The sequence below is a fragment of the Dendrobium catenatum genome, unplaced genomic scaffold (genome assembly GCF_001605985.2).
Source record: "Dendrobium catenatum unplaced genomic scaffold, ASM160598v2 original_scaffold_155404, whole genome shotgun sequence".
NCBI lineage: Eukaryota > Viridiplantae > Streptophyta > Magnoliopsida > Asparagales > Orchidaceae > Dendrobium > Dendrobium catenatum.
In genome coordinates this window covers 319729-334383 of record NW_021473832.1, presented here as the reverse complement: position 1 = coordinate 334383, position 14655 = coordinate 319729, and the positions used below count along the sequence as shown (strand labels likewise).

The window sequence follows — 14655 nt, the reverse complement described above, 5'->3', positions numbered from 1 at the left end:
CCTTAATGGATGGCCAAAATCATTCCTAGGATAATAGAGGTAATCAAGCCTCCTTCCGTGTTTGGGCCAAGGGGAGATAAGGGAGGGTTTAAATGCAAGGGGGGATTATGAAATGGATTTGGACTAAATAGGTCAAATTTACCATATAAGGCTTGGGTTGAAACAGCCATGTGTTGACCCAGTCAACATGGTCAATTAAATCAATGGGTGAGGGTTGAGCAAAGAAGGATTGAAATTGATGTGAAAGTACCAATGGGTGAAGATTTGGCTAGTCTTGTCACGTCTGGTAACAAGGTTGACCAAGACATGGTCTGGGCTCAACATACTGGTTGACCAACAATGAACTCCATGGACTTAGATTAGTTGAAAATTAAGTTCAACATTATCGAAGAGTGAAGTTGGAGGAGTAAGTAAGTTCATTTGAAAAAAAAAAAATTATTATATTAATAATATTATAAAACAAAAAGTTCGGCTTGAGAAATTTATTTTTAATATTATAAATATTATAATAAATTAAAAATATTTATATAATATATATAATATAGTAGATCTGGCCCATTTCTCCCAAACGGCCCACCACTCCAACCTGCCCACTACAAATTGCCCACTATTACAATCGGCCCATGTTCATGGATTTGGGCACAAGCAGCCGGGCCAAAGGGTGTGACCCAGGCGAGTCGCAGGCGGGCCAGCAAACAACGGGGCAGCGGGCGTTTAGCTACCAATTCGATCATGGGCCCGATTTTTGGCTCGGACAATCTGATTTAGACATTTTTGGAGTCTTCATAACCGTTTTTCGATATTCTAGACTCAATTTTGACACTTATAGAGGTCATCAGAACCTCTGCAGTCAATTTCAAGTATTTTTAAAGTTTTGGAACGTAATTTTTCAGCATTTTTTGTTCCAATCGACACGCTAACTTTAAGACATGATCAATTTATGATTAAGGGGGTTTTATTTGGTTCACAGCCCAGAGGGGAGGTCCATGTTGACGTCTAAGGAGTAGTCGCGCCTCATAATCATTCGAAAATTATAAATTTGAAATTCAAAGAATTTGAAATGCTCCGACGCATATTTTCAGACTCTTCAAGCTTCAACGCCCAAAAATATGGGACAGCTGATATATCATCAAAAAATTATCTTGATGGGGCATGAATCTCAAGGCAAATTTGAAATGAAAACTTTTGAAATTAATTTTGAGCCCATTCAAACTTCAATTTCAACAAACTTATAATCGAGCTGAACATCACGAAAAGATGAACCTATTGAATATTGACATCAAATTTGATCTGATCATAAGCCCAAATGGGTTCAAATCAAGGGCTCAAAGCACATTTAGAATATTCAAAGCATAAATTAGACGACTAAATGATTTTCAAATGTGGCATACTTATAGTTGAACCGAGCGGCTCGACGAGATGAATCCAACGAGCCCAAGATCATTGAATTCCGACATCATTAAAGCACTCAAATGCCAATGTCCTACCCGACCATCTTCGGAACTTCGCACGGCCTCCGATTGCCGTCGGACTTCCGCCTAGCTACCGACCGTCATCGGACTCCTACTTGGCCACCAAATGACACCCGACTTCCACCTAACTCTCTCTACTATTGTAATTTTACCGTCTTAGAATTACAAGATGGATCAAGCTTTGTAATTCGTTCAAATAGTAGTGGAATCATTTGAACTGGGTTAGGCCTCATGGTTTTTTCCTTTTTTCAAGATTTCAACGTTAGAAATCTTGGTGTTTTATCTTTTTTGCTTGTGTTGGATATTTGTGCAACGCTAAGACGAAAAATACTCTCACTCTACTGCCGCGTATATTGTAGCCCGCAACAAATACATAATTAGTTAGGCTTGTTTAAAACTTAATTTCAACTTGAACTTTATAAAAAACTAATAGACTAGCTTGAGTAAAATTTTAAAAGTTGGATCATATTTCAGCTCGGCTTGAACTAGATTAGAAAATGAAAGAATAAACTTAAACAATATAGTATGTAGCTCGATTCAGTTCATTTATATCCTTCCCTGAGCCATAATGCTTTTACGTTGAAAAATAGTTTGATAACATTTGCGTTAGGCTTAGCTTTGATTTCCATTTGCTATATTATTCCCTAACAAGTGATATCCAAAAGTGATTATTCAGCTAGAATTGAGTGATTCACACAGTTTGTGAGTCTTATGGCCTTTTAGTGCCTTCTATTGTAGTTAAGCAAGGATCAAGAGTGGTCACCCCATGAAGGCTTCATGTCATTACATGAACATTGGGTGCATGATGTTAGATGAACCTAAGAATACTCCTATTTTGAAGGAAGTGATAATAGATACAGAGAACTCTCACATCAGTACAGATTTTTAAGACACATAAGAGTGTTTGGTTTAGTTTCACATTGAAAAGTTGAAAAATATGTTGGTGTTCAAATGCTATGTGATTAGCTCTCTCCCACAGGCTTAATTGCTTAAATTTGTGTTGAAAATGAATTTGAGAATTGGGTTATTAGACCCTAATTTAATCCGCTTTGATTATACTCTCTAAAATTGCCATCAACAATTGCAATGCTTAAAGTTGAAATTGATTAATTTTATATTTTGTTGCTAGATTTTTCTAATGATATTGGAAACATTATTTATTTATATCTTTTTCCATGTCAGGAAATAGATATAACTGCAGCAGCAGAAAAGCTTGCTGAATGCCAGGAGACGATTTTTCTTCTCGGCAAACAATTGCAAGCAATGCGTAATCCTTCAGAACCACTGAACGTTTCTCCAAACTTCAGACTACGACGGGATGATCTTTCCATAGATGAAGCAGAAGCAGGTAACTTGAACTCTCCAGGTATCTCTCGCCCTCGGCTTTCTTTTCAAGGAGAGAAAACAACAGAAACAGGAGGGGAATCCCCATTATATGGATATAATTCCCATATGAGCCCATCTGATTCTGAATCAAGCCCCTTCAGTAAATCACCTATTAGTACAAATTACCAAAAACAAAATATTCACAGGTCATCTTCTTCCTCTTCTTCATCTAATTCTATGTCCGAGAAACAGGGACATGGATTTACCAGATTTTTTTCCAAAGGGAAGACTGATAAGTGATGCGTACATGAAATATTTAGGTAACAACACAATGCTTATACCGGCATTTCTAAATCAAAATCTTCTGCAATATAAATTACATTTGAGCTGCAGAGTATAAAGTGTGTGTTTTTATTTTGTAGTAGGCCACTTTGTCGCTGGTTACTGTACAGTTTACAAGGCTTTTCTTGTCCATTATTAAGATTTTTTTGTCCGTATTGCAAGATTGTTCATTCATTTAAAACTATGTGGGAGAGTTATGAAGCATAAGTTGCGACGTGATAATAAAATTTTTCAAAATCAATTTGGATTTATCCCGGGTAGGTCTACTATGGAAGTTATACATTTATTGAGAAGTTTCATGAAGAAGTGTAGATAGAATAAGGTTGTTTTGTGTTCAAACACAAGGTGGTTTGATCAATTATTTTCCTATTTCATGTTGATTACATCAAGGATCAGCCTTATGCCTATATCTTTTTTGCTGAAGTCATGGATGTTATCACTAGACATTTGCAAGAGTTGTACTATGGTGTATGCTTTTTACTGTTGATATTCTTATTGTTGATAAAACTAGAGAGAGAGTTAAGGTAAACTTGAATTATGGAGGTCAACCTTAGAGTCTAAAAATTTTCGTTTAAGTAGATCTAAAATTGAATATATGGAATGTAATTTTAGTAGTAATAGATCTAGTTGAAGTATTGTGATTTTGGATAATCAAGTCATTAATAAGAGTACACATTTTAAATATCTTGAGTCTATTGCTCAGAGTGATAGTGAAATAGATGGGAATATAATTATTAGTAGAATTTAAGTTGGATGGTTGAAGTGGAGGAATTCATCGGGCTTGTTATGTGTAGAAACATCCCCCTCAAACTTTAATTCTATAAGATCGTGGTGACTGGTGAGACTTGCAATGCTTTATGATGCAGAATGTTGGCTATTAAAAGAGAAGCATGTTATTAATTTAAGTGTTGCAGAGATGAGAATGCTCAGGCGGATGAGTGATTTTACTCTTAGAAACATGATACGAAACGAGCAAAACGTGAAACAGTTGGAGTGGTTTAAGTGGAAGACAAGATTAGAGAGTTGCCATAGATGCTTTGTTCATATAAAATGGAGGCCTTTCGATAACCAGGTTATGAGAATTGATACGTCATCACAAAATGAGCTTGATCGGGCACGAATCTCGAGGCACAAGCTAGTTGGAAACTTCAAAAATTAATTCCGAGAGCACCCGAACTCCGATTTCAGCAAACTTACAGTCGAACTGAGCGTCTCGGAAATACGAACTCAACGACATCAAATTCGACCCTATCCGAGCCCAAATGGGTCCGAATCATGGACCCAAAGCGCTGTTGGAAGGTTCAATGGTGTCTCTTATGAATGCTACACCCCCTCTTTTATCTGTTTGTGTGCTGGATCTTCGTACAATGCTAAGACATTAAACCATATATTTCTCTACCGCCGCGAATATTCCAGGACGCAACAAGAATAGATATATATTAGATTTGGCTTATGTAAAAAAGTTAGAGTTAAGCCTAAAAAGACTTGATTAAAAAATATTAGAAATGATATTTCTTTATTACATTTAAATGAAAATTTGACCCTAAACATGACACAATGTAGAAAAAAGGATTCATACAGTCAACCCCGCATAATAGGATAAAAGCTCATTATTGTTGTTGTTGTATTACAATATTGTAGGTTTAAGCTATTTGAGGTTTCAGGAAAATGCCTTGAATTTCTGACATTTAAGCTAGAATAACAATGTTTGAAGAAGCGCGCGAAGGCTGCGAGGAATAGAAAGAAAAGGGGTTTTTATGAGGAAAAAAAAAAAGATTTATTATTGTTTATTATTCAGCCAAGGGTTACCCTACATAGTGGGTAAAGGTTTGATGTTGTTGTTGCATTCATCTTAGGATTAGGAGGAATTATTATGTGCAGACACCGGATTGTTCGGAGGCGAATCAGAAGGCGCTACGTTATCCGGTACTTAGCCGCGATACACAGCAAATTGGTGATGTTGCGCGTCCTGATTCTCATCCAGACCGTACATAATAATTTTACTAGAATTAGGATTTCAATAGGATCCAACTTTAACATCTTGGTCATGTTGATATTTGTGTCATTAGAAGTCGAAAAGTATATAGAGGTTGTTCTCGCTCCCTGTAGATTTAATTAAATATCTTTTTCAATTATGCAAATTATATAAGTTTTGTTTTCCTTAAATTTAAAGAAAACTCTCTCACCTCATCTAATTTGAATGTCGACTGTCACTGTATTTTGTGCTCTTGTTTAGGTATCTGCATGTCATAAAATTAATAAAAGATTTTACAAAATCAATATAAAAAATCTTATATTATGAAAATAGAATATCTGCATGTCATAAAATTAATAAAATATCTTACAAAATCAATATGGTCAAAGTTTTTTTTTTTTTTCTTTTCATTTCTGAATTTGACCTAATTTATTCTCAAACTCTTGTACGCACTAAATTGTGCATGGCCTTGAACCCATGACATTATGGAGCAATTATTACATCCGGTAAACCGAATGCGTTCAGAGGCCAATAACCATGCGCCACGTCATCAAAAACTCGGTATTGCTCGGTATACATTCGGACCATTCAGTTTTTGACCGGATGTAATAATTTCTCGACATTGCGGCGGGGGCTGGAGCTCCCAACAAGGCAACAACTAGGTTAATGTGACATGTGTAATCTAAGCATTTCTTTTTAAATGATGAACACTAAATTGCAAATTATATGACTTGAATTCACAATTTAAAAAAATTTAAAATCACTTTTAACGAGCTTGCGAGTTAAGCTTATCAATCCGCGAGCTAAATCCCAAACTCGAGCTCGTTTGTTAAACGAGCTCAAGTTTGAGCTTGATGAGGCTTGACTCGCAAGCTCGTGAGGAAGCCCGAGTGCGGAAGGCTAAAGGCAGAATCGAGAGGAAGGTGGAATCACATGCGTGGATGGGCGGGCATGGGAGTAGAAGCGAAAGCTCGGATGCAAAATCATGTGGAACCGTGGACGCGGTAGCCGGAATCGGAACCATAAATGGAAGAAAACGTCAGCCTTATGCCTCGTGAGCTCGCATCCATCGCCACAAGTCGAGCTAAAGCTCGAGTTCGACCTTGTGATTTAGCCGACGAGCCGAGCTCGAGTTAAACATGACTCGAACTAGACTCTAACTCATTTACCCTCCTAATCCAAATCCTTCCCCTCAAAATTTTACATTCACAATGAAACATATATTTTTATTTAATCAGCCGTTATGTCTGTGGAAGACAAGCAAGGGCTCTGTGGCTCTGTGCCAAACCAATGCCACCCTCAGCTTCTGTTTTTCCTGTTTGATATCTAAGCCTTGACAGCTAAACCTTTTTCGTTTCCAGTGGGATCCAAATCTCAATTTTTTATCTACTCTATAATAAAATTTTCAAAAAAAAAAAAAAAAATTCAACCTCCAAGCAGTTGTCTGTTGTCAAATAAAAATATCTGTTTATTTTTATTAGATCGAGCCAGCTCAAAATATGAATAACATGTTTATTTTAAAATTTTATTACATACATATCTGCAAATTATATAATATTGAAAATTCAACCTCCAAGCAGTTGTCTGTTGTCAAATAAAAATATCTGTTTATTTTTATTAGATCGAGCCAGCTCAAAATATGAATAACATGTTTATTTTAAAATTTTATTACATACATATCTGCAAATTATATAATATTGAAAATAAAGAAAAAGGAGAAATAGATGATTTTGAGTTGAACCAGCGAGATACGAACTGATTTTGAGTTAGTTTCGACGTGTCACCACAAAATTCACTTGATCGGGCTCGAATCTCGATGCAAATATGAAGTGAAAATATCTCAAATTAAAATAGGTATCACCCAAACTCCGATTTCAGCAAACTTATAATCAAATTGATTATCTCAAGGAGACGAACCCAAGGACATCAAATTCAATCCAATCTGAGCTCAAATCAAAGGATGAAAGCTTATTCGAAAGCTTTGGAGCATTAATTGAATTACCATATGATATGCAAATATGACATGCATATAGTCAAATTGAGCAGATCGACGAGACGAATCCAACAAGCCCAAGATTGCCTACATTAAGGCACTTAAATACTTGATAAATAATCCATGATCAAGGTAATTGATATCGGCCTTCCATTGGAGCACTCTCAACTTGCCCTTGATCTTCTTCATATTTACTAGCCATGCACTCCAATATATATATATATATATATATATATATATATATATATATAGACAGATCATTCTTCACATAAGACTAGCAAGAAGAAAGAAAAGAAAATTTGGGAGCTCTCTTGCCTCTGGATTTCTTCTCGAACACCAACTGTTGTCGGACATTCGCCCATTGGTCGTCGCCTGATTTTTTCTCGACCACCGATCATCACAAGACTTCTGCCCGTTCATTGGCCACCGCCAAATTTCTTCTCAACCACCAGCCATTACTAAACTTCTACCCGTTCGTTGGCCACCAACATCTCTTCTCGAACATCAACCATCGTCAAACTTCTGCCTATTCATTAAACATTATCGAATCTCCATTTGTCTCCAGACCTTTAATGACCATTCTCCTAATTATTGCCACTAAATTTCCAGCATCTGTCATTTATTCGAGCACAGAATACTCATTTGATGTTTGGCAAGATCTTTAACATATTTCATTCACATTGTCCTCAAATTGAAGGACGATCAAACTTTTGTAAACTATTCAAACAATAGTAGAATCATTTCAATTGAGACCTCGTGGTTTTTCCTTTTAAGGATTTTCCACGTAAAATTTTAGGTGTTTCTTTGCCACCTTAATTGTCTGTTTATATGCTAAATTTTTATACATTGCTAAATTGTAAATTCTTTTTTCTTTGTATAAGTTTGACCTCATTTCGATCATACATTGAATCAGCTAAAATTAAAGTTAAAAAAAAAAAACTAAAAGTAAAGTCCATTTTAAATAGCATGAATAAAGACCACAAGATGCCATTTGTTTATCCTTGTTTTTGCACAAATTTTGTTTCCTTTCTTTTCATATTGCTCTTTTTCTAGAGAATCAATGCATTTTCAGCATTAAGCATAAGATCCATGTTGTTGTGTACAGTTATTTTTCACCTTGATTGTGCATTTTTGCAAGCTCTAATACTTGCAAAATCACATAGAGATTCTTCATTTGGATAGAGCACAATACCTAAATTTTGGATAGAGCACAATACCTAAATTTTGGAGGAGGCTCTGAAATTGATTAATTCATGTATTCTACATGCTTAACTTAATTATTTTAGGAGCAAAAAGCAAGCAGAAAAAGAAGCGAGAGAGAGAGAGAGAGAGAGAGAGAGAGGGGTCAGAGCTCAGAGGAATCCTGTTGTTGGGATTAAGAGGCATTTAAAAGGGCTTTACCTTTGCAATAAAAGAGTCTGAGGCTCAGCTGCTCTCTTTTCAGCCTTTCAGTCTTTCAGCTGTGGTTTTAATGCGAGGAAGGAGCAGTGCCGGTGGCCAATAAACCTGGTAATGACAGTTCTAATTGTCATTACAAGAACTAACAAATTATTAAGATTTTTTTTCTGAATTTATATTTAAATTATTCAATAATTATTTACTTATATTTATGTGTTGAAAGTCTCTTTATAGCTTTTTAAGATAAAATTTTTTTTGAATTAGGAATTTTTTACTAAAATAAAAAATAATAAAAAATGGTACCCAAAAAAATCTTAGGCTTGATTTGGGGCTGCTTTAGACAATTTTTTTTTATTTCAAGAGATTTTTTTTCTAAAAACACAACTCTACAAAAACAGTAAGAAAGTCGTCCCTATTCTAATCCGACTATTTTATTTATTTAAATGGGATTTTCGGCCCTGAATTCACCCAAAAGAAGAAAATAAGAGCAGAAAAGCAGAGCAGCTTTAAAAACTAGAAGGATCCAGATTACTCTCCCTGATTTTTATGCACTGAATTTTTAACATGAAGCAGAGTTTGCAAGCGAGAGAGAGAGAGTGTGTGTGCGTGAGAGAGACAGAATGGTGATTTCATGATCGATAACAGGGCAATCAACCTTCCTTCTTCCTCACCTGCAGTGAACTCTTACAGTGGGGCGCCATCGCACGCCGCTCGTCATTTACAAGTTAAGCCATAAGTAACATCTCATGGAACTCAGAAGTCTGATCCCTACTAAACTAACACAGAAAAAAAAAAAAAAAACCCAAACAGAGGAGAAGGACGAGAAAGAATATCAATAACCAAGACAGAGCACTACTCTGTCTCAGCTTTTTCTCCTCTTCTTCCAAACAAAGCTTCGTTCATCTGAGTTCAGAGGTGAGGGCGCAGAAGACAACCTCCTCGCATGGAATAGTGAGTCCCATTCCATGTTCGAACCCAAACTCTTCCTCTGCAAGCTGCAAGAGACTCTGAAACTCGGGGTTTTCCAGAAGCGAAATGGGAACGATGAAGCGGCGTCGCTTCTCTCCAACATATACGGCAAAATGCCCTTTTGGCACGTCTACTGGAAGCTCTCCGTTGTTCTCCTTCCTCCCCAAGCTCGAACATCTCTTCAGTATCTGCCTCAGCCCTGCCGCCGGAGGGAGCTTGTTCGACCTGCCGAGAGCCATCTTTTACTCCACAAGAAACAGAAAAAGGTCAGCAAGAGTGAGAATGAAGAGAGGAAAGAGAGAACTTTTTTGGTTGGTTGGGAAAGGAGATGGAAAAGAAGTTCGGATGATGGACTTTGAGGGGGTTTTCGAGGGATCTTTATATGCAGAGAGGAGAAGCAGATGCATGTGGTATGCTGTGAGAATAGAGGAGCAGCACAAGCCGCGGCGCATGGGAGGGAGTGTGTTTGGGTGGGAAAAGCCATGCAAGGTTACCCTTAAATTAGACAGAATGCTGGCTTGGTTTAGGACAACCATGGCCTTCTTTTCCATGCCTCTCTCTCTCTCTCACTCTCTCTCACACACACACACTCTCTCTTTCATCCATTTTGCATTAAATGGTTTTTGTGTGGTTCACAATTTTGCATGTCTCAAGTTGTATTTGGAGGAGCATGATTTTGTTGAGCCCAACGTTCAATCCTCTTAATTTGTTGGAGCTATTATTCTATGCGGATATCGGTCCTTCCGTTCGATTATGCGTTTAGTATCGAGCAGTATCGAGCGCGGTATATTTTTGGGATGACGTGACACATTTTTTCTGGTTTCCGGATGACTCCGGACGCCGCACTTAATAATTTTTCAATTTTTGTTGAACTTGGTGGGATGTTCCTTGGGCAGGTAAGCTGGTTGGATAATGGATAATTAAAACTATTAGTAAGTGCTGATGTGCATGGACTATACTTGTTGAAGAAATCAAAGCATTCACCTCATAAAAAGACACACCCCCTATCTCAAGGGATTGTAATTTCATTATCTATCGGTCTCCTATATACCGGCGATTATTACGTCTGGTCACCGGACGTCCGGACACCTAATCCAGACACGCCACGTCAACCGAATACACTGGGTCCCGGTATATTTTGGTGTCGTGTCGAGTTTGGATTGGTGTCCGGACAAATCCGGACACTTGGCGTAATAATTTGCCCCTATCCCTAATTTTGACATCTTCTTCAGTTTGTATCCCAATTCTATTTGGTCAAATTCAACATGTGACTCAAAGAGAGAGAAGTTCGACACCCACAAGTTGCATATCAATATGTTGTTGTGAGCTTTGGCATTATTATATATATATATATACTGCATTTTATTTGATTTAATGGGAGAAAGTTATGTGAATAATTCGATATGATATCACCAAGATTTTATCTCTAGCCATATACTGATTGGATTACTTATAAGAGAGTGTCAATATCATATCTTAGCTGAGCCACTCAGGATATCATATCATAGCTGAGCCACTTGGGATATTATATTATTATGATAAAATTCGTTAGTCAAATAAAAAAAAGATAATCTTTTTTGTTTTCATGATACTGCAATAGTATTTGTTACTCGTTCAAACCATTTAGGAGATGCCACGTTGTCACTTTCTATAATATCACGTTAACCATTGCATCCACGTTACTAAAACATGTAACTTATGATATCTATATTGTAAGAGTAAGGATTCCAATGGCTCCTACAATATTCCCTCCATGGGCCTTTACAAGCTAGAGACAACAAAATAAAAACTCTAAGCTCAAAAACTCTACTATTGCAAAGCAGACATTCACACATTGTCGATGCTATCAATTCCCTTTTCCAGCAAGATTATATAGCATCATTCTGAGCTTTTATTCTGTGTGAAAACCGGACAGTTCTTCTGTCTGGTTAAGTGTACGGTACCGAGCGCGATAAATTTTGAGGTGATGTGGCGCATTTTTATTGGTCTCCGGACACCATCCGGACTCTACACAGAATAACAAATCCAACTTTCTTACATCTTTTTTTTTTGCTTGGCTTTGACACGCCATCAGCCTCATCCTTCTCCGTAATGAGATCCCATCTAGGGCTATCAATATTTAACACGATCCGAAATCCAACCGAACCCGACCCGAAAATTTTGGGTTCAAGTCAACTGGAACCGGATCGAGTTCGGGTTTGGGTTAGGGATTTCGACCCATTTGTAAAACCGGGTCGGGTTCGGGTTAACCCGAAAACCCGAAACCAACCCAGTTTGATCCGTATTTAAAAAATTTAAGAGGATTTTAAAAGATTGTTTTGAAATAAATAAATTATATTTTCATTAAACCATGTTGCCCAAATTGAATTAAGCTTGATTTATTTTAAATTGATTGAAGTAATTCGTACCTTAATTTGATTTAAGCTTAAATAAATCGAATTAAATAAAAAAATTATTAGTAAAGCATACCCGAAGTGGGTTTGGTTCAGTTCCGAAAAACCGACCCGTTTGCAAAAACAATTCAGGTCGAACAGTGTCGAGTCAGTTCCGTGTTGGACTCAAACCCAACCCGTGACCCAATTTTCACAGCCCTAATCCTATTGTAACAATATCTTTAGCAAAAAATAGCGAAGTAATAATTTAATTAAAAAAAAATTCAAGTGCTCCATATATAATTAGACTAATTTCAAGTGTTATACATAGAAATCTCGAGAAAAAAAAATTTATGATACTGGTTATTGGTAGAGTTCAACAATTTTCTATCAAAAATATTTTTTTTTTAATATTTATCCAAATGCAGCTACTGCATTTCTTAATTTGTTATAGGCTATAGAGTAATTGATAAGTAACTCGCTTTATTTTATAACTTTCTCAGCAACACTAAGCGTGGATTTGAAGGACCATATTATTCTCCGGCCAAGCACTAATCTTTGTCTTCACGATGTTAATAATTTGATTAAGAGGATATTAACGTCACAATCTATATTTAACTCCATGATTATAAAGTAATGAGTCCCTCGATATAATAGTCTTGTATTTTTCTGGGCGAAATTAGGGATTATTGACGATTTTATTTTTATTTTATTTATCTAAGACTTCATTTGAGTGATTTTTTATTCCTTCTTATTTCTTGATATATATTTTTATTAAGAAACTATTTTTAAAAATAGTAAAAAGAAGTTCCAAAAAAACCTACATTCTAAAACAATGTGCCACCGCTTCTCCTACAAGAAAAATTATTATGTGCGAATATCGGACGGCGTCCGGTGACCAACCAAAGCGGGTTATGTTACTGTTTTAATCGGTACCGGATGACGTAGAGCATTTTGGTTGATATCTGGATCGTCTGGTGTCCGCACAGAATAATTTCTCCTCCTACAAAGTCTTTCAATTTCAAATCCAAAGCAGGAGGAGAGATTATTACGTGCGGGGAGTCTGTACCTAGAGAATCGTTTTGTTTTATAACTATGATTTTATTGTATTTTTGTTTATTATTGTATTTTTATTGTTCACTATTATGAATTTATTATTCACAATCATAAAATTGAAAAAAAAAATTATAAATCGGGACTTCACACATAATAATCTCTTAAGCAGGAGGCAGTTCAAAGCTGGGCAAATTATTGCATCAGGTCACCGGATGCGGAGAATAGGTTCGGACGTCCAATAAAAAAAATTTGTCACGTCACCTACGCTTTTGACTTGAGCTTTAGTTGCGCTTTGACTGCGCTTTTACTGTGCTTTAACCTGTGATTTACCTGAGCTTTTGATGCGCTAAATTTAAAAAAATATTTTATTAATATTCCGACCTATCTTCGCATCCGGTGACCGGATGCAATAATTTGCCTCTAAGCTGGCCCCTCTTCTTTTCTCCACCATGTGCTTGTGTCCTTGAAGGAGAGAGAATGTGCGTGTAGAGAGAGAGTGTGCGTGTAGAGAGAGAAGTGTAGAGAGAGAAAAAGGTACAGTGTGGTACTCCTTGATTCTGTTTGGTTGATTTTTCTCTGGCTAGTCCTGTGATATCTCTCTGTCTCATCTATGATGGGCCTTAGGGCTGCTGGAAAGGCTGCAGGGTCATGTGGTCTCTCACGCCAGAGCTTCAGATAGGTCTTCTTTTTTTTTTTTTCTTATATAAGATGCAACTTGCAAGAGTATTTAAATATAAAAAATTCAATTATATAAGATATTGTTGGGATATCTTATAAAATTGATTTTTCTTGAATGGTTCCGATTAGATCTTGATACGTCATCTCAAAAATATCTTGATCGGACACTAATCTAGAGGCAAAAGCTAGTTGGAAACTTCAAAAATTAATTTTGGGAGCATATGAACTCCGATTTCAGCGACCAATATTATCAAAAAATGCAAAATAGATTGATAAAATTGTAATGATTTTCAATTTTCCTATCATAATGGAATACATGATTTCACTTTGAATTATATCATCTTTTTTATTTATATTAGTCTATTATACAAAGAAAATTTTGCCCCCCCCTAAGATGAAAGGCTGGTTCCGCCCCTGGGGTTTTCCACGTAAAAATCTTGGTGTCTCATAAATGCTAGACCCTCTCTCCTTATCTGATTGCGTGCCGGATTTTCGTGCAATGCTAAGACGTTAAATATGGTATTTCTCTACCGCCGCGAATACTCCTGGACGCAACAGATCTATTATAAAATAGGATGCTATTAAAAGATCAAAGAGGATCATATTTTTTCTATACTAAATTTTTAGTACAAAAATTTTAGAGAATTCGAATATCTAATATATAAATTATTCACATTATCAACTATGTAGAAAACTAAGTGCTAGGGGCTGCCTCAAAAAAATAATTAAATAATTAAATAATACTATCATTATAATAACAACGTCAAGTCTTTTTTCACTCTAAGGAGAAATAAATAAAATTAATTTTTTTAGAGAAAAAATATATATATTTTTTAATAATGAGCTATATGCGACATTTATATTTGATTAAATATAAATTTTCATAGGAATAAAGAAATAAGACATTTTGGTAAAAATTTTGAATTGAATTTAAATTTAAGTTTCTACTTAATATTTTTCAATAACTATTAATTTGAATTTTGTTTAAATGGTGCCATCCCAAAAAGTTTCAAAATGATTATCGTAAGAAAATATAACTTTAAAAAAATTTAGTTAATTGGATTTCATTTATTT

General features: G+C 35.9%; 2 protein-coding genes across 2 annotated transcripts; one reads left to right on the top strand and one right to left on the bottom strand.

Annotated features, from left to right (window-relative positions):
• The first annotated feature begins 252 nt into the window (after positions 1–252).
• Positions 253–3324, top strand: LOC110110102 (filament-like plant protein 6). Its single transcript, XM_028692257.1, has 2 exons — positions 253–309; positions 2655–3324. Exons 1-2 carry the CDS (start codon positions 253–255, stop codon positions 3096–3098), a joined length of 501 nt encoding a protein of 166 aa, XP_028548090.1. The 3' UTR covers positions 3099–3324.
• A 5664-nt stretch (positions 3325–8988) lies between these two features.
• Positions 8989–10015, bottom strand: LOC110110111 (auxin-responsive protein SAUR50). Its single transcript, XM_020841430.2, has one exon. The coding sequence runs from the start codon at positions 9712–9714 to the stop codon at positions 9406–9408; it is 309 nt and encodes a 102-aa protein (XP_020697089.1). The 5' UTR covers positions 9715–10015; the 3' UTR covers positions 8989–9405.
• Between the last annotated feature and the right edge of the window lie 4640 nt (positions 10016–14655).